Raw genomic sequence first — 25694 nt, 5'->3', positions numbered from 1 at the left:
GTGCTGGGGTTCAACCAACCCTGAGGTCACCAACCACTGTTGGGTGGTGCCCTCTGAAGAGGTTCACTTAACAATGATCTTAATATTTCTCTTTTCCACTTCCTATTTGGATTTTATTTTGTGATGGATTTAAGTAAGCATCTTCTATATCCTTTCTTATATTTATGTCTAGTGTTTTACGTTCCCAATAAGATTACAAGGTCCTTGGAGGGGAAGATGTGTCCTATATTTCTTTGGGGTCTTCTGTAGGAAATAGGTTCCTGGGTGACTTCAGATGTTCATTTGGTTTTGATGCTGCCTTACCTCAGAGAGATTCCATGCCTAGGGATTGCTACGTGGTATTTAGCATTTGAGCTGTAATTCTGTTACCAAGTATAATACGGTTAGTCTTGTGATATAATCCCTGTAGCCTCAGATTTCTCTAGTGAAGTTAGCAGGTTTTCAGCCTCCTAACCTCTGAATTCAGAAACCAGACATTGTCCAGTCAGCCAGGACTGCTTCCTGAGCCTTTGGCCGTGGCATCCTGTTTAATTCAGTTCAACAATTCAGTAGTCCAGGTCTCCGCTCACCTGGAGTACACCTAGTTTATCTTCACCAGGTCTCACAGGGCCTTCACGCCTTTCAGAGCTGTGTTCCCTCCCAGGCCCAGGCCGTGGCTCAGCAATCCTCTTATCCTTCGGGATAGTATGCTCCCAGACCTTTACTCCATCTCCCTCCCACTCAGCCTCCACACTGCTGCCTTCATGACCTTCTAAGACAAAGGGGAGACCCGATCTGTCCCCTGCTTACTGTCTGTCACTACGTCCCCCTCACCTGTAGGAAATGCTGGCTGGACTCAGGCCTTCCATCACGAAGTATCCCTGCCTCTCCAGCCTTGCCTCCCCTACAACACCTGCACACAGGGCACACAGCAGGCTCGGATGGCTCGCCGGCCCCACAGCCAGTGCCAGGCTGGCAGCTCTTTCCCAGGGGAGAGCGCCTCCCGGCACCTCCTGTCTGCCCACAAGCCCATGGCGTCCTGAGCTCCTTCCTGAGCACCTTTCTTGATTGTTTCAGGAAGCACAGGGAAGACATGTTTATATACTTCCAAATACCTTTTATTATTGTGTGTCTCTTATTGGTGTTGTAATACTTGTTAACTGCATCAGTTTCTTGAGCCCAAATATCTTAATCACCCCAAGATACACACCCGGAAAATGCTAAATGAATAAAAATGCAAGAAGTCATTTATCCAATAAGATCTTAAAAATCACTCTTCTCCTTTAGTTATCTAAGTTATAATTCTTGACAAGGACTGTAACTTACTGTAAAATGAAGTGAATATAGTCTTTAAAGGTAATACCAAAGCTAGTTAACCTGGATCCACCATGTAACCGAGGACTAAGTTCTCCATCGGGAGAGAGGATCCTTACAGTGACCAACCTTATAAACATGACCCTACCTGTGTGTCTCAATTTCAAGGACTCCTATTAGAGGGAAGGGAAGGAGAAGATGTGGGGAGGGAGGACAACCCACTTAGCAGCCTTAGGAGTCGTGATAAAGGGTTCCTGTCTGCCCGGCCCCGGGGAGGAAGCCTTGTCTAGATGGTCTGCGAGTATGTGGAGTTTGTTTCGCTTTCCTGAAGTCTTCCTCGCCCACTGCCTATGGTCAGACATTAAACTGACACAATCTGAGTCCAAAACTTTTCTGAGTGCAAACTTTTTTTAAGTTCAGGGCTTGTCTTAAACCTTTCCTGCTTTTAGGACATTCTCTCCTCTCTGGGTAGAAACAGCATTCTGCAGAAGGAGTTGAGGTGTTTGAATATTTGGCCCTTCAGCACTGGGACAGTAAAGTCACTGTTAGTGGACTCTGTGGCCTCAGGCTGTGCTTCACTCCTTCGTGACTTGAGTCGCTGGGCTCACTCAGCCATAGCATCCCTTTCATTCTGGCACCCACCATATTGAGAATGCCTGCCGTGTGCTAAAGCATTGTGCTGGGCATGGGAGGTACCTCAGAGGAATGAGATGGGACCTGTGCCCGCTGGCGCTTAAATTACAATTTTATTATAATCTGCCCATTCAGTAGTTTTACTGTATGTGGTTGGGGCTACCCCCCCACCCACTTCTGGAGCACCTCCTAAATTTGGCAGAGAGAAAAGGACTTTGTCCCCCCTCCCCAGCTTGTCTGTTTGTATCATTTTGGTAAATGTAGCAATCTTGACCTAGAGCCAGCATTCCAGAAGCCCTGGCTCCTACTTCCACTCTGCCTCCTATTTGTGTGTAACTGTGGGCAAGATAAAGAAAGAGCTTTATCTTCTTCATCCTTCGAGTAAAGATAATACTTCCCCACAAAACTGTGAAGCAGTTAAAAGAAAATGCCAGCTGAGGAAGTTCTTTGGAAAGTTCAGAGCACCAGAGATTGAGACATTTGTCGTTGATGGCTGCAGTAGACCTTGGGAAGAAGTCAGGGCTGTGGTCAAGGTTGTCAGGGCAGGGAGAGTTGACGGGGCAGGGGTTGGGGGTGCTGGGCAATGCCTTCATTCATGCATTCAGTTCTTTCTGTGCACCCACCTCTTGTAAGGGGCTGTTCTAGGTGCGGTGGGAACACCCTCTCCACTCTCCAGAAGCTGCTTGTGAGGCTGAGCTCAGATGGGGCTCACATTCCTTCTGAAGATCACCTGCTTACGCTCCAATCATTGGTCACAGAAGTCTGATCTTCCTGTACTGTACATTTTCAGTTTATCTAACAACCCTGCTGTCTATCTTTGCGATGCTTTTTTCCCCCTCATTAGATATAAGGCTGCCAACTTTCAGACCCCACTGCTACTTTTTTTCAGATTTAATCAGCCTTTTTTTTTTCCCTCCTGAAACAACTAAGCCATCCCTTTGATCCTTTCTAATATAGCTGCTCAAAATTTACAAAATTGCAGTTTCATTTTATGTGTTTATTTATTTACTTTGAGAGAGACTGAGCGAGAGAGAGAGAGAGAGAGAGAGAGAGAGCGAGCGAGCGCGCCGGAGGAGCAGAGAAAGAGAATCCCAAGCAGGCTCTGTACGGTCAGCGCAGAGCCTGATGCTGGGCTTGAACTCACCAACCATGAGATCATGACCTGAGCTGAAACCAAGTCAGACTCTTAACCTAGTGAGCCAGGTGGGCACCCTGGTTTTATATCCTTAGTTATTACTGATCTTAAGTTTTTATGAATTTCATGTTGATGTATATTTTCAGGCATTCAGACTAGCAAGTAATTTCAAATAGAGACTGATTTTCTGGTTTGCTGTAGCCATTTGTCTAGGTAAAATTTTAATTACTTTTTTTTTTTTTCAACGTTTATTTATTTTTGGGACAGCGAGAGACAGAGCATGAACGGGGGAGGGGCAGAGAGAGAGGGAGACACAGAATCGGAAACAGGCTCCAGGCTCCGAGCCATCAGCCCAGAGCCTGACGCGGGGCTCGAACTCACGGACCGCGAGATCGTGACCTGGCTGAAGTCGGACGCTTAACCGACTGCGCCACCCAGGCGCCCCAATTACCTTTTTTTTTGGTAAAGAATAATGGATACACGTTGCCTGAAATCCATTAACCAAAGAGTATGTGGAGAAAAGTCTCCCTCCCTCCTTTTTTCTTGGAGGAAACAGTGTTGCCATTTCTTGGGTAGATTTCTGAGACCTGCAGCTGTCTGTACAAGTTGCAAGTTACATGCACATACACGTGCCCCCTTTTTTGAACAGAGAATATTTGCTTCCTAAACTCACTGTTCTACAACTTGCTTTATTTATCTCATGATGTCTCTTATTCTGTAGTAGTTAACTTACAGGAAGCTTCTTCAGTCTTTTTTTGGTTGCCCAGTATTTCATTATGAGATGGGACCATAATTGATTTTATCAGTTCCCTTTCAGTGGACACTTATTTAGCTTGTTTCCATTCTTTTGCTAATGCAAATAATGCCACAGTGAACAACCTTGTACATATGTCATTTTTGCATAAATGAAGGTATAGCTGTGGCATAAATTCTCATTCATGGAGTTGCTGAGTCACAGGGTATATGCATTTATAAAGTTAATATGTTGCCAAATTGCCCTACTTTAAAGTGGTTTCAATCTATACTACTACTGGCAATGTGAGAGAGACTTCCTGTTTATCCTCTCCAACTCAGTCATTCAATTTTTACCTTTGTTCATAGGTTCATAGAGAACGGTCTCTGGGGGTTGTTTTAGTTTGTCCACCTCTTAACCATGAGTGAGACTCAGCATCTTTTCACTTGCCTGAGAGCCACTGGATTTCTCACTCTGAACTGTCTCTTCATATCCTTTGCCCATTTTTCTATTTGTTTTTCTTTGTCCATTTGTTATTCTTTCTGTTAATTGATTTGGGGAGGAGTGCTTTGTGTATTAGGGAAGTTAACTCTTTGCCTTGATAGAAGTCCGAAGTTTATCATTTTTCCTTTGTTGATTCTTTGCTGTGCAGATTGACCGGTTTTTTTCCTTTATGATTTCTGGGTTGTGTCATATTTTAGAAGGGTCTTCCCTGCTCTGAGATGGTTGTGTTTTGGCTTTGGTTTTTTAATTTGCCCATTGTTTCTTCCAGAACTTTTTTCCATTCTTGTTTGTTTTTAGTTTTTTTATTCTATGAATGTCCAGAGTATATTTTGGTATAAAGTATGAGTTACAATTCACCTTTTCCCAAGCAACAGTTATTTATTTCAGCCTTGCTTTTATTTTATCTGGAACTTACAAACGTTATGTCCTGTCAAACTCTCTTCTACCATCCCTGTACATCTAACATGAATCAGATTGATTTAGGATGACAGATAATTTTTTTAGGAGGCAATTTGGCATTGTCTTCAGAGTCTAAAAGACCTGGTTTCAAATGCAAACTCTGTATCTTCTTATCTGTGTAGCCTTGGGCAAATTAAAATTACATAACCTTTCTGAGCCTTTGTTACGTCATTTGTAAAATATGGTTGATAGTACTCCATTTTGCAGGGGGGGGGCACAATTAGCAATAATGTTTAGAAACTGCCTGTTCAGTGCCTGGCACACAGTAAATACTTGATAAACAGGAGCTGTTATTATGGTCGTTATTGTTGCCAATATCAGTAGTGTGGTGTTGGTCTGAATGAAAACATTGTGTCCCCCCCAATCCCTGTATGTATTCATTCTTCAGTACAAGCTGGTGTTCCTGGAAATTGGATATGGGGCTTCCCTGCCTAGGCCAAAAGGCATTGCAAATACCCTAGTAATAATCGGGCTAGCATTTTTTAAGGCCATACTCATAACTTCTGGGCAGATGTTAAATTGTTAGGGTGTACTTCAAAATAAGATTGCGCCTTGCTGCAAGAGAAAATCTGTCTGATTGTATAGTTTGGTTTTATAAGCAGATCTGTGAAGTTAACAGTTAAGCATTGTTTGTCCAACATTAACATGAGTGCTGTTTGGCCAGATGATGGTTTAAGAAATGGAATCTGTACGATCTCTTACCTCAGAGCCTTATGTTCAGTCCTCTCATGAATCTGGAAATCACTTAATTGGGTGCCTGAACAGAAGTTCATAGTAATTCATTATTGTTTTATTCTATACCTCTCATGTATCCCGATGCTCTCGATTTTTTTTTGTATGTTAACTTGATTTTCTTATAAAGTTTTTATCTTCTTTTTTCAGTAATGTTTAATCTTTGTCTTTTGAAAGCTCTTTCACTGCAGTCCTTCCACTGATAAACTCAGCCTTCAAAAATCAGTTTTAAATTTATTGCTCGTAGTCTTGTTATGTCTAAGTATCTCCTTCTGTTCTGTTTTCTTATTTTCTGTCTACTCATCCTGCATCCTTTTAAACTGAAACCCTGGACTTTCCTCTCTCAAGCTTCTTAATAATGATCAACAATTCACAAAATCTTGCTGTCTTATACTTCTGTTTTCCCTCTTTTGTTGGTTTCTCTTGAACCCCAAATATGTTACTAGACTCTCCTTTTTTTTTTTTTTAATTTTTTTTTTAACGTTTATTTATTTTTGAGACAGAGAGAGACAGAGCGTGAACAGGGGAGGGGCAGAGGGAGAGGGAGACACAGAATCTGAAGCAGGCTCCAGGCTCTGGGCTGTCAGCACAGAGCCTGACGCGGGGCTCGAACTCACAGACCGTGAGATCATGACCTGAGCCGAAGTCGGACGCTTAACCGACTGAGCCACCCAGGCGCCCCTCTTTTTTTTTTTTTTTTCTTAAATGCAGTGAGAACCTTAATTCTTTTCTGCCATCAGATTTCCCAAAGGGAATTTTACTTGGTTTTATACAATAGATTTTCTTAATAAATAATCAGTCCACAAATATCTATTAAAGGTTTACCATGTGCCAGCCTTTAAGGATACAATGAGAGAATAATCCCCTGCTTTCACGAGTTTACTTTCTATATTGAAGACAGACAACATATCAACCAACAAGTGGAATCATTTCAGTTACTAGGGTTATGGAGGAGATAAACACAGCAATAGATTAGAAATGACCAAGCGCAGAGGGAAGAAACTCATTCCCTTTCTTCATAGTTCTTTTGCTTCTGGTCTGACTTTAAGTCTTATATTCTGTTTTTAATGATTTTTCTTTTAATAAGTATTATTTTCTGGTGTTTTCTTATTGCCCAACATTTTCGCCCTTTTTGTTCATCCCTTAGGTAGTCAACTGCCTGTTTTTAAGAATTGATACCTAATCTCATTGCATTATGTTCTTCTTCTTTATAATATTATGCTTTCTTTCTGACTTCTAAAAGATATCTTTGCACAGTCTATATCATAAAGGTCATCTTTAGTGATTCTTGAAATCAAAAAGCATTTACCTTTTGACATCCTGGGCATTAAAAAAAAAAAAAAAAGAAGAGTGATTCTCAAATGTTTGTCTGAAGAGAACGTATGTTGGTGTGCAAGGTTGCCAGTGGCATTTTTTGTAAGAGCTGGACTTTATTATAAGATGGGATTATTTTAGGAATTGATAGTGAATGGTAAGTAGTATTTGTAATGACTTTGCTCAGCAAAATGAAGTTAACAATCCCAATCATGTCGTCTGTTTAGATCTGAAAATGAATACTCAGTGTTTTCTTTTCTGCTTTCAGGGATGACTCTGTCCCAGAAGACAACATCTGGAGGGGTATCCTTTCTGTTGTTTTCTTCTTTCTTATCATCAGTGTGTTAGCTTTTCCCAATGGTAAGTGACGTATTTCTCCTGTGCGTGGTATCCTTTTGGTGTTTTTGAGATGCATGACACCTAAAAGGTGAAACTGGAAAGTGGAGTAAAAACTTAATCTGTGGTGGTTAGGGCACAGGCCCTGGAGGCAAACTGCCCCTTCTGCCAGTTGCTAGAAGTGGTCCTGGGGAAGTCCCCTAGCATTTTCACTGTGCTTGAGTTTCTCTTTTGTACGTTGGAAATAACAGGTAGGTACTGTTGAAAGGGTTAAATAAACTAATACATGTTATATTCTCTGAGTAGTGACTGACCAATCGTAAGCTCTTAATAAGTGTCCGCTGTTGTTCTTGTTGCTATTTTTGCTGTATCAGCTGAGTCATAAAAATACACAATTATTATTTAGTCCTTTTTGCTAATGACAGGGTCAGTGCTGTGATGAGTATTACTTAAATAACGTGTTGTTCCAGATGATCTTTTTATCACAGTAAACTTTGCTGATCATGCATTTGGGATATGAATTTTCATCATCGGATTAAAAAAAAAGACCATTATTATAGTGAATTTTATCTCCCATCATGATTATAGAGTGAGGCAAAGTCTGTTAAAAAAAAAAAATCTGCCATACTCAGGATTCATCCCTTTCCTCTGAATTGTCTCTTGCTTTACTTTTTCTTATTTCTCTTTTGTACCTTCTCCCTGGAATATGCTTACTTATTTTCTGTAACCATTTATAAATGCTTCCTTTTTGTAGCCTATTTCTTTTACACTTTAGATATTTTGAAATTGTTCAGTCTTACCTATGAATTATGCTCCATGGGCCGTACTCAAACATCATACTTTAGGGTGTGTTTCTTCTCTATCCTCCTGTCTCTTCAGTAGATGTAATGTATAATATAAGAAGCTCATTGTGAATGTTACTCATTGCTCCTTGGAAATGTACCATAGTAATTACGTTCTAATGCCAATTCCAAAATATGTGTGTTGGGGGATAGTAGCAGGCCTGGGGCGGGGGGAGGTGTTCCCCCATCAGTAAGCAATTTTCAGACATCAGCTGGTTGCCCTACAGTTCAACTCAGTTCTGACACTGTCTACCCAGAGTTAGCATCAGATCCCGCAGGTTAAGGGCTCAAGCTTAAGACTGTCCCCATGTCAGATGCCAATTGCAAGTCCAGAGTGTCACCTGTGCTTCTGACCGAATGGTTATAAATCAGAGGTTCCCATGACCCCTCCTTGGGTTCAATTAATTTGCTAGAGTGGCTCACAGGATTCAACAAATAAGTTTACTCGCTAGATTACAGTACCAGTTTATTACAAAGGATATTTATCAACAGCCAAATAAAGAGATGCATAGGATAAGACATGGGGGAAGGGGCAAGGAACTTCCATGCCCTCTCTCCGTGTGCCACTTTTCTGGCATCAGAAAAGTGTTCACCAACCCAGAAGCTCCCCAGACCCCATCCTTTTGGATTTTTATGGAGGCCTAATTTACATAGGCATAATTGATCCAATCATTGGCCATTGGGGATCCAACTCAATCTCTAGCCTCTCACCCTTCCCTGGAGGTCTGGGGGTGGGACTGAAAGTTCCAACCCTCTAATCACATGGTTGGCTCTACTGGCAACCAGCCCCATCTTTAGGTGCTTTTGAGTTCTCATTAACACAGCAAAAAACATTCATTACTCTCATCACTTAGAAGATACCAATGGTATTAGGAGATCTGTGCCAGAAAAGGACACAAAGACCAAATATATATTTCTTATAAATCACAGTATCACACATGGCAAGGCCTTCAGTCTTTTCAAGATCGTGGCAATAGTGTTTCGTTCTGTATGTTTGCTTAATCTTACGTAACACTACGTGGTTTTTGCTGATAACATAATCCAACCAGTAAAACCATGACTGAATTCTTAAGAGAATGAGTTGTTTTAGATAACTAAGTTATTTGACAGCTGAGTTTAACTCTCCAACCACTCACGCTTCTAGATTAAATTTTATTTTTAGTGGAAACCTTTCAAGATATGAAAGCCTGCTGTCTCAGTCAGTGCAGGCTGCTATAACAGAATGCCCTAGACTGGATGGCTTAAACAACACAAGATTCATCTTGTGGCAGAATTCCCCTCCAGCTGTAAACCTGTGAAACCAAGCACATGCTTACAAAATATAGCAGTGGGACAAGCTCTTTTCTTCCAAAAGGGAGAAATAGGAAGGAAGGAAGTGTGACAAGTCCCAAGCAAGTTCAAAATCAGGAAGGCAAACTCTGTGAGATTTTAAAGCTCTAGAATCATCAATCCTGGGAGCACCTAACTGGTTCAGGTTGGTGGAGCGCGTGACTCTTGATCTTGGTGTTGTGAGTTCTAGTCCCATGTTGGGAGTAGAGTTTTCTTAAAAAAAAAAAAAAAAGAAGAAGAAGAATCAATCCTTTTTGGATCAGTGCTCTGCCTTCCAGACCTACTGGGGTAATAATAGTCTGCTTCCATAGCTCTGCCCAGCAAGGGGTCTAGCCTGCCCCCATGGGTCTGCTGGGTGTTTATCTTGCCTTTAGAAACCAAGGTGGAGCTTCCCTTCCCCCCGCCCCTGGCCCCCCCCACCCAGTGGCCCATGCACTCTGAGGCCTATGGTGGAAGTGACAGCCCAGATAATCTCCCAATTACCTTTGAGGTCTTCTTCCTGTGTCTTAAAAAATAGCAAATGTTCACAGCCAAGTAGCTTTATGGTCTGGTCCTGTAGGGTCCAAGAGTCCCAAGAGTACAAGAGTCCAACAGAAATCTTCACTTTAGGGGTTAGGATTATAACATAATGCATTTTGCCGAGAGTCTGTAACACCTGCACACCCTATGCAGATATGACAGACATAGTTTGGCCTTTCCATGATGATTGAGAGTTCTGGTAATGCACAATTATTGGAGTACGACAATAAGATGTCCATGACATTGGCTGGGAAAAGTCCCCGTTGTCAAACAGCGTTTTGGCTATTTGCCAACTTTCTTTTCTCTTCCTCTTCAAACACATAAAACCTCAGAATTTTTGGTTTAGAGGAGAGCTTGGACATTATGCAACCCATCCCCTCTTTCAGGGGTCCTATGTTGTAGGATAGCTAAGTGATCACTTGCAACATGAAGCACTTTACATACATGAACCACCTAAGTCTGTGGTTGGTCTCCTTGAGCTCTGAAACCTGGCCTTTTCGTGCAAAGGTGACATGAGAACACAGCCCAAAGCAGGGAGATGGTGAGCCCCAAAGGAGGGTATATAGGTGACAGTTCAGGTGGGGTGACTGCCATTCCTCCCCTTAGCCATTCTACCTCTCCTGTCCCATGAGGGCCCACTGCTTACTTCTACGTCATTAGTCAGTGCCATGACCATTATTGCTGTGTACCCTTTGTTCTTATTTCTTTCTTATCTAGTCTTTCCCTGTCCTACTTTTTAAATATCAGTCAAGACATGATAGGTGCTCAGAGAACTGATCAAAGGTGTCAGGTCTGTTCTTCAAGTCTTTAGCTTTTCTTGGCTGGGTGCTAATTGTTGCTTAGTTCTCAACAGTAACTTCTTCATGGCTTTGACGGTTTCTTTTCTGCCTTTTTTTTTTTTTTTCTTTCTTTTACACTTACTTTTTCTGAGTCCAGTGTCATTTTAGAAGTCTGAGGATTCTCAAAGATTAGTCTCTCAATAACCATGATTTTATAGCCATCCCTTCAATGAGGCTTCAGCAAGAGCTGAATTTGGGGCTTCATTAGCAGATGGTTTTTCTTCAGGTACCAAAGGCCCTGAGGACTAGGGGATTAAGTCTATTGCAAGGAACATTTTATATGATTTCTGCTCTTTTTTTCTTCTGTTCCTAATGAAGTCCTCTAATCTTCAGAGTCCACCTACTCAGTCTCATTGTGGGACTGTGCTATTGTTTTCCTTCTGGGAAGATAAAAATGAAGTTTGTTTTATGCTTTCCTTACCCTGGCTTGTGGACTTTGTGGGGAGGACCCATAAGGCTCATCTCATTCAGCCTGCTCAGTTTACAGCTGTGAAAGCTGAAACGTGTTCATCCATGAAAGGTCACCTAGCCATTTGATGTCAGCTTGCTGGTAGGGCCTTGGCTCCTGTGTTTTCCTTTAGTCTCTGTTGTCCTTGTCATTTCTCCCTATTAGATCCACTGGCATGTGTTTTTGTCTCTGTCTTCCTATGTGGTTTTGTCTTCTTTTTCTTCTGTTCCTCTCTGTTAGTGTCTAGCTTTTCTTTTGCCCAGGTAAAAGGGTCTTATGGTATTAATTGGTCTGTACTTAGTTGGTCTTAGGGTCTTAGTTGGTCTGTAGGCAGTGGCTTTGGATCCTGCAGAAGTTGGTTGGTGGTGGTGTCCACGTTCCTGTGTTGCCCAGATGTCATCTGTGACCAGCCGGAGTTAGCAGATCAATCGGAACCTTCCTTCTTTTTCTTTTTCTCATCACTTCCTGCCTTATCCTTCCCCTTCCATGTCTGTGTGTGCCTGCAGAACATGTAGGCAGAGCATGCCAAAAGAGAAGGTTTTAGATGGATACAGAAAGGGGCAATGGCAGTTTAATCTTCTATGTAAGAAGGATTAGGACGCTAGTGTAGCATGTTTTTAGAGGGATTCTCTTGAAGCCCTGTGTGCATAGCAAACACGTGTCTACCTTGTTTTCTAAAGATTCACTTATCCACACTTCCCAAAAGATTAGTGAAACTAGAAGTTTTCCACATTGAAGAATGTTGTTGTTGAACAACAACAAGTGCAGGCTGGCTTTAGGGGGTGCTGGTGTTGATGGTGGGGGAACTACAAGGCCATTGGGAAAGGGTGGTCTGGGCTATGTGGTCACTTAGACCTCAGGCCTTCCTGGGAGCCTCGATGCCGGGTGACCGCTTCCTGAGCAGAGTGCACACGCCCCCTCTTGCTCCAGTCCAGTCACCTTATTTTCCGTTCTCCTCCCCCTTGGCACGAATTGTTAGATTAAGTAATGAAAATGAATGGGAGAAACAGAGCCCAACGTTAGCCTTCTCCTTGAAAGGCAGTTTTGGGGCAGTGCCTGCAGTGGATGGCATTCCCAGAATGACTCTGTTTTGGCAACTTCAGATGCATTTATCCTTGACCTAGCAGAGGCTGCCCTGCATGTTTGACTGCAGGCCTGAGTTTGATGCTATCCATATGTCTCATTTGTGTGAGTCCATCTGTACTACCTGTGTGGTAGCATCAGGCAGCTCCTTCAGGAAGGGGGGCCCCGTGATTCTTTTTGTAGAGTCTCAATAAGAAAGAAAGCCCTTGACTTTCTCCATAGAGTTCTATAACAGGATGCAAGGGCCACCAAGTAATAGGAAGCCCATTTCAAAATAGCTTGAAGAATAAAGAGAATGTTTACTGGAAGTTGTGAGATAGAGTGGTTCCAGGGTTGACTAATTCAGCTGCTCGGCGGCATGTGAAGACCCAGGCTCTCTGCCTTCTTCTGCTCCCCTGTCGTCATGTTGGTGCTGCTCTCTGCTGTGCTAATGATCCTGAGATAGCTGTTGAGTGCTGAACATATGGTCACGGTCAACATCCAAAGGAAGAGGAGGGCACCTCTTCTGTAGATCTTTTTTTTTTTTTTTTAATTTTTTTAATGTTTATTTATTTTTGAGACAGAGAGAGACAGAGCATGAACGGGGGAGGGTCAGAGAGAGAGGGAGACACAGAATCTGAAGCAGGCTCCAGGCTCTGAGCTGTCAGCACAGAGCCCGACGCGGGGCTCGAACTCACGGACCGTGAGATCATGACCTGAGCTGAAGTCGGACGCTTAACTGACTGAGCCACCCAGGCGCCCCACCTGAAGATCTTTTTAAGAGTAAAGAAACCTTTTCTAGAAACTCTCCAGCACACTAGTCCTCACTTCTCTTTGACTAGAATTGAGCCCTGTGCCTCTTCCCCAAGCAGACCTCAGGACAGGAATTCATATTGTCCAAAGGAGTTAGGCACTGATAGATCTTCAGTGACCAAAGGAATAAAAGGGAAACAGGATTACTTCCATCGGCTTAGACTTTACCACTGAGTTATCTGGGAGAGGCGTGGACACTCAAAACAGAATTTCACTTGGCGTCAACAGGGTGAGTGGCTGGGGTGGGTTCTCGAGTTCCTTCCTTCAGGCCTGGGAACAGATGTGGAGGGAAAGACCCTGAGGCGAGGCCAGGGAAGGAGGATCTGATATTGACTTCATGCTGCTGCTTTCCTGCCATCTTCTCTCTTGTTCTCTTTCAGTTCCCTTAAAAAAAAAAAAAAGTTTCTTAAATGCTGCTTTCATCTCATTATAGCAACTGACACTCAGGTAGCAGTGAGCTTTTAACTCCACCCCTGTATCATTAGAGCGTGATTATAACTGTATCACTCTGTCAGTGCAGTGAAATCTAGAAACCTGTTTGGCTGTGAGGTTTCTTTCAACAGGTGACCTTCAGGGGTACTTTTCCAGTGTCTGAGGGCTTCCTTGAACTGTTTCTCCCCCTTGCACCCCCACCGCCACCCTACCCAAACTGCGCAAGCCTTATCCTCACCCACAGCTCCTGGCCCACAGGGGCCTCTCAGTAGGTAAATGTGGGATTAAGTCATGAGTCTGCTGGGAAGAAAGCTCACAGAATCAGCCCTGTCTTCCCCATTCCTTGTCTGCAAGAGGAATGCCATTCAGCACTTCTTTAAGGTATTTTGAGAAGAGTGAAATACTAGTATGTCTTGATTTTCCCGAGTTTATCCTTTTGTCTGTCCTTTGGCCTCATTCGACTTCTCTGAGCTAAGATGGTGTTAACCACATCTCCTTGGGGTTTGAAGGGGATCCAGAAGGTTCCCCGTCCCCTAAATTTAAAACAAAAGCCTAGTCTTCTCCCCCCCTCCTCCCACCATTCTGTTCCCTGCTCCACTACTCCTGCTTTAAAAAATGCTTAGGTTTGAAATTTGCTTAAAGATAATTTTATTCACCTTTTCTAGGTTTTTCTTAGAGGAATTTAAACTTTTCAAGTAATACTCCTTGTCAGTTATACCTCATTAAAGCTGAAAAACAGTGGTAATGAAGAGAAGATGTGGTTGAAGAGGCCCAAGGACACAGATGTACAGATTTTGGAGAGGCAGCTCCTGAATTTGATTAAAGGAATTATTCTTCCCTGAGGTTCGGTCCCTTAAACCTAGTTTTTCCCTGGGACTAACAGGCTGCTGGCAAGTCAAACTGTGATCTTCTTTTCTTTTTTTTGTGTGTGTGTGATTTTCTGATTTCTGATTTTCTAATTTCTTTTTTTTTTAATTTTTTTATTAGTTTTCTTTATTTTTGAGAGGCAGAGAGAGACAGAGCACGTGTCTGAAGGGCAGAGGGAGAGGGAGACACAGAATCGGAAGCAGGCTCCAGGCTCTGAGCTGTCAGCACGGAGCCCGATGTGGGGCCCGAACTCACGAACTGTGAGATCATGACCTGAGCCGAATTCGGACGCTCAACCTACTGAGCCACCCGGGCGGCCCTCTAATTTTCTAATTTCTGAGGTCGGATCTTTTAAATGCTAGCTCTTCTCATGACAAAGACATTTGATTTCTGTTTCTTTTGAAATCAAACTCACTCCTAATATCTGATTGAAAATTCACATGTTCTAGATGGAGGGACTGATAAAAGAGAAGCAACCATGCCATGTTTAAATGCACCCCGTAAGAACACAGTCCAAAACAAAACAGCACTTCTTTTTCCCTCGCGACCTGGCCAGGCCTTCCCCGTTTCTCCCACATAATCAAGAAGAGTAACTCTTGCAGGCAGCTTTTGTCAAATCAGAAATGAAGTATAGACAGATACACACACCAGGATATGGAGCGCCCCTAACTTCTTGACCATGCGGAGGAACACGGGGGACCCTGCCTGTACATGCCCACTGAGAAAACAGTCTGTCGGGAAAGAAGATAGAGATAAAGTGAACGTTGCGGGAAGGCTGTAGGCAGTGCTAACATGTCTGGGCAGATGAACACTGTGAGAAGCATGGCTTTAAAGGTGACCTGACTGGATTAGCCAAATGTGAGTAATCTGGTGAGCATAAGTGTCAGGGCTTATAATAAAATATAGAAAGACACCAGCCTCATCCTCCATTTTTAAAAAAGCAAAATAATGTTTGCAGCAATATTAACATCCTTGATGATAAAGTTGGTAATCTTAGTAATGCTCCTAGTGTACTTCTTAAAATATGACATCAAAATATTGAGAATGTCTTCTCAGAAAGAAGTGGACAGATTTGATCATTGAAATAAAGCCTGGATTTGGTTTTGCAGTTAGCTGCTGAAGGTGTCACCTTACTTTCCAGGGCCACATCTCACCTTTTGGAGGCAAAAGATACCACTACTCCCCACCTACTTGGTTGAGGGCAGAGCAACATCTTTTCTGAAATCTACCACACCAGATTTCTTAAGCCTTTCTCAGATCCCTTCAGTGCATTTCGATTTGCAAAACTGAAAGGCCATTTTAAAAATTAGCATTTTTTTCCGGAAATATTGTGATGTGATATTACAATGTGTAAGTGGGAAATCTGGACAAAATGGGGAAAGATTCAATAGGGAGGAGTCAAGACAAGACTTAAAAAAAAAAAAACAAAAAAACCCAAAAACAACAACAACACCAACCAACTGCAGTAAGATGAAAATTCTCATCCTGATTCTGGAACAACATGTGCCTGTCACAGGAATCACAGACTGGCGGAGAGAAATACCCTGGAGCTGGAGCAGGTCCCAGTTGGGTTAAGGAGAGCTGCAAAGCCCCGTCAACCCCAAATTCCTCCACCACCCCCTCCTCTTATTTACCCTGGACACACTGCATAGGGTGAGGTAAGAGAGGGCCAAGTTCTGTTTTCAGAAGACTACTCTTCAAGTGATCATGGGCTGAAGATGACCTTGGATGGACTTATGAGGGAACTTACATCAGTTCCCCTTCCTGTCCCTTGTCCTTCCTGACCTTGTGTTTCCTGACCTTGCTTATCAGTTCCACGTAGCAGCACCTCCAAACACCACTCACTAGCTTGCTTCTCTCCCCTCACTCTCCTGGCCTTGAGACAGTCCTGCTTCAAACCTTCAATGCTCCCCACTCACCACCCCCACTCTGTCCTCTTCAGCTGGCCCAGCCTGACAGAGCTGATCAGAAAGCACAGAAGTGCTCTCAGGCCAAAAGTGGAGTCCTGTGAGCGGTGTGACCTTGGGAAAGTGCCTATGCCTCAGTGTCCTCATCTGTAAAGTGGGAGTGACCATACACTCTCATCAGCCAGTTGTCAACTAAGGGGACAACTGAGAGACAATGGCAGGGTGGGGTGGGGGGTCTCTTACCCTCCAAACTGCTCCCCATTATGTGCTCAGCAAAGTACTATTATGAATGCTCTTGAGAGTAACCCTTCTTTTATGATTCTGAGTGTTGATTGGGCATGGAATTCTGTTTGCAAGCCAAATAATCATACCATTTTTGACTTTCACCTTGCAAGAGGAAACTGTAGAGAAAGCTGGGATCCCATGTTATGTCTAAAAGGTTAATTCAGTGGTTTGGATGAAGTAATACTTGCAAAGCAGATAGCCACCATAATACAAAAGTCATTCATGGTGACAAGTTGAGCTGTCACCTAACAGCAGTGAAGAAGAGAATTTGGAAGAGAAAATTACTTAAATGATGACCATTTTAGCCATCAGTTTTCCAGTGACTTGAAGAAGGGTAGCCATGTTAAGTTACCTGGAAAGGGATCCTGGTTTCTGTGCCTCACTGTGCCTTTCTGAGAAGAAAGTGGCCAATTAAAAAGAATGCAGGTGTTCCTTGCTGTCTGAGCCTTTGCTATAAGAACTCAGAAATGGATCAGATTTTGAGACATCTTATTTAAATCCCTCACTCTGAGCCCTCACTACTTGCCATCTGAAACTCAGACATCATATTTCTGGATACAGAAGGGTCCTGCACGAACCTAACTCACCTTCTGAGCTGCCATTGTGTAAGCTCCAGAACTGACTAGATTTGGATGGTAGGGGATCCTTGTAACTCACTGCTTTTCCTAACATGAACTTGATCCATCAAAAGAAAGCAGTTACAATATGTTTCAAAGCCATCTTTTAAAAATGAGGTGGATAATTCAGGATGAGTTCCAGAATAAAAATTACAATGTCATGTTTCCTTCAGACAGGATTCCAGGTTGCCAGCAACAGAAGCTGACTGCTGATTAAAAAGACTTCTAGGATGTTGGCTGGAGGATTCCTGGGAGGGCTAGGAGGCTGGGTCCCAGGCTAAGCTCCTAGAAACTGGCACATCACCCAGAGCTGGTCTCATGAGGAAACCCCAGTGTGCACTCTGCCGTGATTTGCCACCATCATGAGTGTCCATGCCAGCCCCGGCAGAGGGACAGGTTGGGGAGAGAGCTCAGCATACTTAACATCTGTATCACCAGCTCCTGAGATCAAGTCTGGCTCAGGGGCAACTGAAAAACTAAGCCCCAGTTATGAAGAGGGCAGGGCAGCGAGTTCTGGCATCTCCCTGGGAGATGTGGGATTCATAACATTGGAAGTGTGCCCAGAGTCTGTAGGAAGGCCGTTCCAACGGGGTGGGCAGCCCCAAGTAGGTCAGGTGCCCATGAGAGCAGTGTTTTCAGCATTTGCGAACTATGTAACCTTTCAGTGGATGGTAATTCAGTTTAGTGGATCAAGGCCCAACTTGCTTGCTTCTCCTTTTCTTTTCTTTTCTTTTCTTTTCTTTTCTTTTCTTTTCTTTTCTTTTCTTTTCATTGAAGGAATAAAGTAGAAGAGAAAGTATTGGTGTGTCACTTATAGTAAGAGTAAGTTTCATCCTGTAAAACTTGTTTTCGTGGTGCCAGAGTTGCATCTGTGTGTCTGAACTGGGTTGCCGTGTCCCAAGTATTTTGTTACCATGGCTCATGATCAGAAGCCACTGCACTAGTGTGTTCCAGTGCTCCAAGGATTTGTTTTCCATTTCAAACCCCACCTCACTTGTTTTCAAAGCAGTGTTTCTCCTGTTTAATTTTCAGAACCTACCCCCTGCCCTGTGTCAGGCTACACACACGGGCACGCAGGAGATTTCGCTTGTGAAACTGTAGTATTTTTCAAACCCTTACAGGGCATCCTGGTAACCTGCTCACTGTGGTAACGTTGTTTCCGTGGGAAATTATGGTCTGAGTTCTAAAGACAAAGCTTTAAAAACAGAAACCTCTGTTGTGGAGACTGGTACCTGTTAACAGTTGTAGTGACAGTTGCTACAATGCGAATAAAAACATTTCAACCTAGACTTCAACCTAAAAGTATTTATGTGGAAAAAAAAAAATTAACAGTAGAGAGCCTTTTTTTTTTTTAAATCTCTGTAGAGAGCACTTTGCTTTTAGTTTTTGTTTAAAACCAGTTCGCTCTAACCCAATGTTTTTCCATCTACAGGTCCATTTACTCGACCTCATCCAGCCTTGTGGCGAATGGTTTTCGGTGAGTTACCCATTGGTAGATTTAGAGATATATCCTACTTAAAATCCTTTTTCTGTGTATCATTATAGCAGTTTTACTTACTGCTGTACAGTAGAACTTTATGACCTTTTACTTTTTGGTGTTCTTAATATAAATTTTTATGAAAATTCCTTGCCACGAAGCAGATGTGCCGGTGGTAATTTCAGATTCTCATACGTGTGAACTGTCTCAGATCTCCTCCCCCCCCCCCCCCCCCCCCCCGCGCATGCTGTCGTGTCTTACTGTGCACAGGTCTGACGTAAGGGGACGCGGCTTGTTTTTCTTTATGCACCTTTACGTTGCTCTTGGCTGGTACAAGCTCCGGTGTGTGCTGTGAGCCCATTTGTCCTGTCAGCAGCCAGGAGGTACTGAAAACGGGAAAGATCCTAGAGAGGGAGAAGTTCTAGACAGAGAGTCCTGATTTGAAATGAGGATTAGTGATAAACATCTGTAAATATTGGGTGTCTTATTTTTACTTGATTTCTAGTCCACAAATAGATCCCCTAAATGGACTTAAAACACGTCTTTCAAATGTTGGCTGTTGGCTTCGTCCTGCCTAAATAAGACATCAAATAAATTATTTTAGGTTCAGAAAATGTAGTTTTACAAAAAGGACCCTAAAAATGGATATTTTGCTCAAGGTCACCTATTTTTCTTTGAACTTTCAGACATCATAAGTAACTCTGTGTGTGGAGCGGGGCGTTATTCATAACCACAGTAGGTGTTTATTCTGTGTGGCAGGGATGCTGTGGTCCTGAGGCTGAAGGGGAGGGCCACACAGACAGGGGACTCCCCTCAGGAGCGGCCCTTCCTGTCACAAGGAGGGAGGACAGCTGTCGCAAACTATTAAACAAATCAACAACCAAAAAATATCAGACGCCACTAAGTGTTAGGAAGTTAATTAAAACCATGTGAGGTGACGATGACTCAGTGGCTGGTTTCACTTGAATGTGCAAGGAGGCCTTGAAGGAAGGATGCTTAGTGGAAACCTGAATGCCAAGAAGGATCTAGCATGCAAGGATTGAGGTCAGGGGAAGCCCGGCCAAGGGAAAGGCTACTGAAATGGTCCCCAGCCAGAAAAAGTATGGTGTGTTCCAGGGCACTGTGGCCGGAGCAGAGCAGACCCTAGGGCTGCAGTAAGAGGCCAGAGCTGGGCATGGATGGAATCCTGCAGGGCTCGTGGGCCAGTAAACAGTGCAGATAGGAAGGGCAGTGGGAAGTTCTAAGAGGATTTTTTGCAGAAAAGTGACCATTTACATTAAAAAATGTTTATTTATTTTTGAGAGAGAGAGAGAGAGAGACAGACAGAATGCAAGCAGGGGAGGGGCAGAGAGAGAGGGAGACAGAATCCAAAACAGGCTCCAGGCTCTAAGCTGTCAGCACAGCCCGATGCGGGGCTCGAACCCACGAACTGTGAGATCATGGCCTGAGCCCAAGTCAGACACTTAACTGACTGAGCCACCCAGGTGCCCCCATTTACATTTTTAAATAGATTATTCTGGTTGCATCATATTTACATCTCATGAGCTTAATATTGCTGTTTGAAATTATAAGTTTTCAGCTGGCTGGTTACATTTGAATTTTTTCTACTTCAAATGATCCATTATAGGTAATTAGCAGTATAATTCTTACCTGAGATCTTTTTGGGATCATGGAGCCCTTTGATAATCTGATGAGGACTATAGACCCTTTCCCAGCGTGTGTGTGTGTGCGCGCGCGCGCGCGCACGCACACACACACACACACACACACACACACACACACATATTACATCTGGGGCTTCATGGACCTTGAAGCTCAACCATGAATTCCAGTTTAAGAAGCCCTGCTCTACCCAGGTGGTTTTTTTCTGTCTTAGAATAATTGTTTTGAAAGGATTATTACAAAAGGGTATAGTGGGGGGCATTTGAGGTGAACAATTTTAAAAACAGCTGGTGATAAACCTGAGGAGATCCTCATACTAACATGCCTAACGGGTGTGCCCCTGGGGCCCTGGGATGTGCAACCAGGTCAGCCATGCTCTGCTCAAGTCCCCTGAACTCCCTGAGGGTTGAGAGAGGCCCTGTCAGAGGACCTGGTGAGTAGATGTTCCAGGGTACTTCATTCCAGCCCTGGACACTGTCTCCTCTGGAACAGCTCATTGGAGATTAGCGCTGAGCCAAGTTCACATGATCCAAGGTCGTTTGTATCACCGTGTCTGGGTGTCCTACACAAATGTTTCAGTTCCAACAGGTTCAGGAGAAAGAAGTGATAAAGCCACTGGTGGGGTTTTTCAGATCTTTCTAAAAGGCTCTTGCTGTTTTAAAAGTAGGTTATTGTAATATGGGGCGGTTATTAGGGTACCAGTTATGATATGATTTGACGGGAACCCCAGAAGGGCCCACATGGGGTCTAAACTGTGGATGTGTGGCCACAGGCCACCTCTTGGCACATCCCACTTGTCTCTACTGATGTTGCCCCTTGGCTGGGCTGTCCACACCCAGCCTTGCCCACCTCCATGCACTCTGCACACAGCAGCCAGAGGCCACCTTGTAAAACGTTACCCAGATCAACTTCTTGCCCCCATGTAAAACCTGTCATGTGTTCCTAGTTTCACTGAAGGTAGAATCTGAAATCCTTGCCGCGGCCCCCAAGCCCCCTCACTTCAGTGCCGCCTTGCTCTCTCGTGTTTGCCAGCACCCCAGCCACAGGCTGGCCCCTGAATGGTTCTCCTTCCGTGGGCCTGCCTGGATGCCTTTTCTCTGCCTGAATATTGCCGGTCCTTGGTCCTTCAAGACTCAACCTGAGCATCATTTTCTGAGAATATTACCGAGCCTCTCAGCCTGAATTAAGACTGTGTATCAGACTCACTCATCAAAGGAAATACTGGATTGTAGTGAGGATCTCCAGACGCTACGTCACAATTTCACTGTCTGCTTTGGCCATAAGTGACTTGAGTCTAATGTGTGTCATGCATCTGACCCCCAGATCTTTCCTAAACATAAGAATATTTTTGTTTCCCTTAGGACTCAGTGTGCTCTACTTCCTGTTCCTGGTATTCCTCCTCTTCCTGAACTTTGATCAGGTTAAATCCCTAATGTACTGGCTAGATCCAAATCTCCGGTACGCCACGAGGGAAGCAGATGTCATGGTAGGTACTTGCCAGTCCTCTCTTAGAGAAATTGGTAGACTGTTGGGTATAGGAGATAGTTAACTTCACGTTCTAAGTTGTTCCTTCTCCATATATCCTGTGTAGATATCTAAAAGCCAGGCCTCTGGGAAGGTGAAGCATGTGGTTTCCACGAGTGATAACAGTCCAGGGAAATGGTATCTTCTCTTGGAGCAAAGGGGGATGGTAGGAAGAGTGTGACTGTTATCATCAGACAGCCTTGGGTGTGAATTCTGCCCCTGTCACTTGTTAGCTGTAGGATTTTGAGCAATGTACTTGCTAGCCTGATCATTTCTTTGTGAAGTGAAATAATAGTACTTATTTGGGGATTTTATTGTGAACTCAACAAAGTAGCACTATCTATGAGGCCCAGCATGGTGCCTTGCACACACCAGGTCCTCAGTGATGGTGGTGGTGGCTGCTCTTATCAGTGTCACCCTCAGCAACTCTGCACCCCGCTCTGGCCCTGACGCCATGAACTTCCCACCTTCTCGCCATGAAGGGGCCAATTGTAATGATCTAGGCCATTTCGGTCATTATTTTTTTAAACCCACAAAAATAATTTTATTCTTGGCAAAAGCTACTCTGTATTTTGGCTTTTAGTGAAGAGACCATTTTATGCTCCAAGGCCATTCCTTTTTTGAAAATTTTTATTAATTTATTTTTAAATAATATATAACATTTTGTAGAAGGAAAAACCTAGTGATGCTCAGAAAAGGAGAGCAGGCATTTGGGCTATAGGCGGGTCCTTGTTTAAGAAACAAGACAAATGGACTTAATAAACGGTCCAAGAAGTGATCATTCTATTGGAGTTAAGATAGGTCAGACCCTTCTCGAATGGTGTATTAGGATTTTCTCTTTAATTCTTATAAAGGACATGCTAAAGGCAGAAGTAAGAATGCCAAAAATTATTTAAAAGTCTCAGGAAGAAAAGTATGTTTGGGGGGTTTCTTAGTTTATGGAAGAGAATGGCATGGGTGACTTCAAGCTTCTGCTGATGGAGAGGGTGGTGGCAGTTACCAACTATGGGCTGTCTATTCTGCCAGACATTTAACATATAATCTAGGTAAGCCTCCCACATGCATGCTAGGCATTAATATCCCCATTTTATCAAGGAGGAAATGGAAACTTAAACAGGATAAATATCTCATTCAAAGCAGAAGCTGGTAAGATCTCTCTGACTTCAGAACCTATACTTTTCCTTTGCTCTATGCCTTAAGTATGTAGTTATAATAATGACAGTGCTTTGACACTCACTGGAGCCTCATGAAACAGAGATTGGGAGGAACGTATTCCAGATACGATATTTTCCCCTGAGAATTTTCTTGGGTTTCTGAGCAAGATTGGTTATATCACAAAGTAAACTGACCTGCAAAATGGATAAGACTTGGTATTTGGTGAAGCGTTAGGCAATCGGGGGAGAGGATGGAGCCACCAAGATCAGCCCTGCGAGCAGTTGGGAGGTGGGCACAGTCTATCTTTACCTACCATTTACTCGTGTGCACACACCTTCCCTTTCTGGACTCCCTGGCTCCGGGATGTCCTCATTTAATGCCTCTTCCCCCTGCTTCCCAGGGTTGTGCTGCATCTGGCTCCCTGGCAGCCCTTAAGCATCATGTCCTGCATCCCTCCCACAACCAGGACCTCGAGGTCTTCCTGATGTGATCATTGGCAAATCTGCTCATTAATAATTACAATGCTAGGGGCGCCTGGCTGGCTCAGTCGGTGGAGCGTGGGACTCTTGGTGTTGGGGTTGTGAGTTCAAGCCCCACATTGCGTGTAGAGATTACTTACAAATAAAAAAATCTTAAGAAAAAAACCAGTAACTATAATGCTAATAGTTACATTTGGCTCTTTATGATTTTCAAAGTGACTTTCCATCTGTTGAAGCACAAAAATATCCTCACGGAGAGTAAAAAGGCCTCCAAAGTCATCTTTAACCCATGATCACTTGAAGAGTAGCCTTCTGGAAACAGAACTTGGCCCTCTCTTACCTCACCCTATGCAGTGTGTCCAGGGTAAATAAGAGGAGGGGGTGGTGGAGGAATTTGGGGTTGACGGGGCTTTGCAGCTCTCCTTAACCCAACCGGGACCTGCTCCGGCTCCAGGGTATTTCTCTCCGCCAGTCTGTGATTCCTGTGACAGGCACATGTTGTTCCAGAATCAGGATGAGAATTTTCATCTTACTGCAGTTGGTTGGTGTTGTTGTTTTTTAAGTCTTGTTTTGACTTCTCCCTATTGAATCTTTCCCTGTTTTCTCCAGATTTCCCACTTATACATTGTAATATCACATCACAATTGTTTCTGGAAAAATGCAACGTTTTAAAATGTTTACTTATTTATTTTGGGGGGAGAGGGGTAGAGAGAGGATTCGAAGCAGGCTCGGCACTGACAGCAGAGAGCCCAAGTTGGCGCTCAAACTCCTGAAACCGTGAGATCATGACCTGAGCTGAAACCAAGAGTCAGACACTTAACCGACGGAGCCACCCAGGTGCCCCAAAATGCAGTTTTTTTTAAAAAATCAGCTTTGCAGGGGCGCCTGGGTGGCTCCGTCGGTTAAGCAGTCGACTTCGGCTCAGGTCATGATCTCGTGGTTTGTGAGTTCGAGCCCCGCGTTGGGCTCTGTGCTGACAGCTCAGAGCCTGGAGCCTGTTTCGGATTCTGTGTCTCCCTCTCTCTCTGACCCTCCCCCATTCATGCTCTGTCTCTCTCTGTCTCAAAAATAAATAAACATTTAAAAAAAATAAAAAATAAAAAAATAAAAATCAGCTTTGCAAATTGAAATGCACTGAATAGATCTGAGAAAGGCTTGAGAAATCTGATGTGGTGGGGTTTGGAAGAGATAGAGGAGAATCAAATTGCTCTTTTGCTCCCTTAGGAGGCATCATTTCTAGAATTTGAAAATATTAATACCTTGTTCCAGGAATTTCTTCAGCTGGCTGCTAATAGGTGGCTATTTTCTGAATCTTATTTCATCCTATCAGATTACTTTTGGGAAGGAAGAATTCAAATGTAGAAATTCCTGAGAAATCTTATATTGTCATATGATAACCACTTTACTAATATATACAGAAACAGAAGGATGTTGACTTAAAATATCTTTAAAATGTGCCAGTTAGGGGCACCTGGGTGGCTCAGTCGGTTAAGTGCCCAGCTTCAGCTCAGGTCATGATCTCACTGTTAGGGAGTTTGAGCCCTATGTTGGGCTCTGTGCTGACAGCTCGGAGCCTGGAGCCTGTTTTGGATTCCGTGTCTCCCTCTCTCTCTCCCCTTCCCCCACTCATGCTCTGCCTCTCTCAAAAGTAAATAAATAAATTTTAAAAAAGGCAAACTCATATGTCCTAATAAAAACAAAAAGATAGTAGAAACAAAACCAAAAGTCTCCAAAGCTTTGTAATTTTTAAATACTTAAATTACGTAGCATCTGAAAATGTTAACTTTGGGATGGGAGGTTGATTCCGTTTCCTTCTAATTTCTGAAATTGGATGCTTCAGCTTTTCCCCTCGGCTAACAGATTTTTCTGGCTTTGGATCTTCTGTAAATTCTACTTACCTTCATCCCATCGTTCTGACACATAGTGTTTTCATTACCATTAATACTGAATATAGTTTACATTTCTGTTGTGATTCCTTTTTTACACCATGATATTTAGATGTGTTTTCAAATTTTCAAACCTATTGGGATTCTACTTATTTTTTTGTTAATTGAGATTCTATTTATGTTTTTATCGCTGGCTTTAACATAGTTGTCCTGTGGTCAGGTGACCTGAGCTGTGTGATTCCACTTCTTTAAGACATGCTCAACTTGTATAAAATTATTTTGCTTCCCGTTAAAAAAAATTTTTACTTTTGAGAGAGAGAGACAGAGCACGGGTGGGGGAGGGGCAGAGAGAGAGAGGGAGACACAGAGTCTGAAGCAGGCTCCAGGCTCCTAGCTGTCAGCACAGAGCCCG

The 25694-nt window shown here is 43.3% G+C and overlaps 1 protein-coding gene across 3 annotated transcripts in view; it reads left to right on the top strand.

Annotated features, from left to right (window-relative positions):
* The window catches only part of PTDSS1 (phosphatidylserine synthase 1), a 65056-nt gene that overhangs the window by 4437 nt on the left and 34925 nt on the right, over positions 1 to 25694 (top strand). For all 3 annotated transcript variants that reach the window (XM_030303739.1, XM_030303738.1, XM_030303737.1), the window contains exons 2-4: positions 7072 to 7163; positions 18532 to 18576; positions 21600 to 21724. In XM_030303739.1, the coding sequence (XP_030159599.1) occupies positions 7072 to 7163; positions 18532 to 18576; positions 21600 to 21724 (262 nt within the window). The remainder of the gene's footprint in view (positions 1 to 7071; positions 7164 to 18531; positions 18577 to 21599; positions 21725 to 25694) is intronic.

Source organism: Lynx canadensis, chromosome F2 (genome assembly GCF_007474595.2).
Source record: "Lynx canadensis isolate LIC74 chromosome F2, mLynCan4.pri.v2, whole genome shotgun sequence".
NCBI classification, from domain to species: domain Eukaryota; kingdom Metazoa; phylum Chordata; class Mammalia; order Carnivora; family Felidae; genus Lynx; species Lynx canadensis.
Note: the sequence above shows the minus strand (reverse complement) of the source record. Positions and strands in the feature narration are given on the sequence as shown.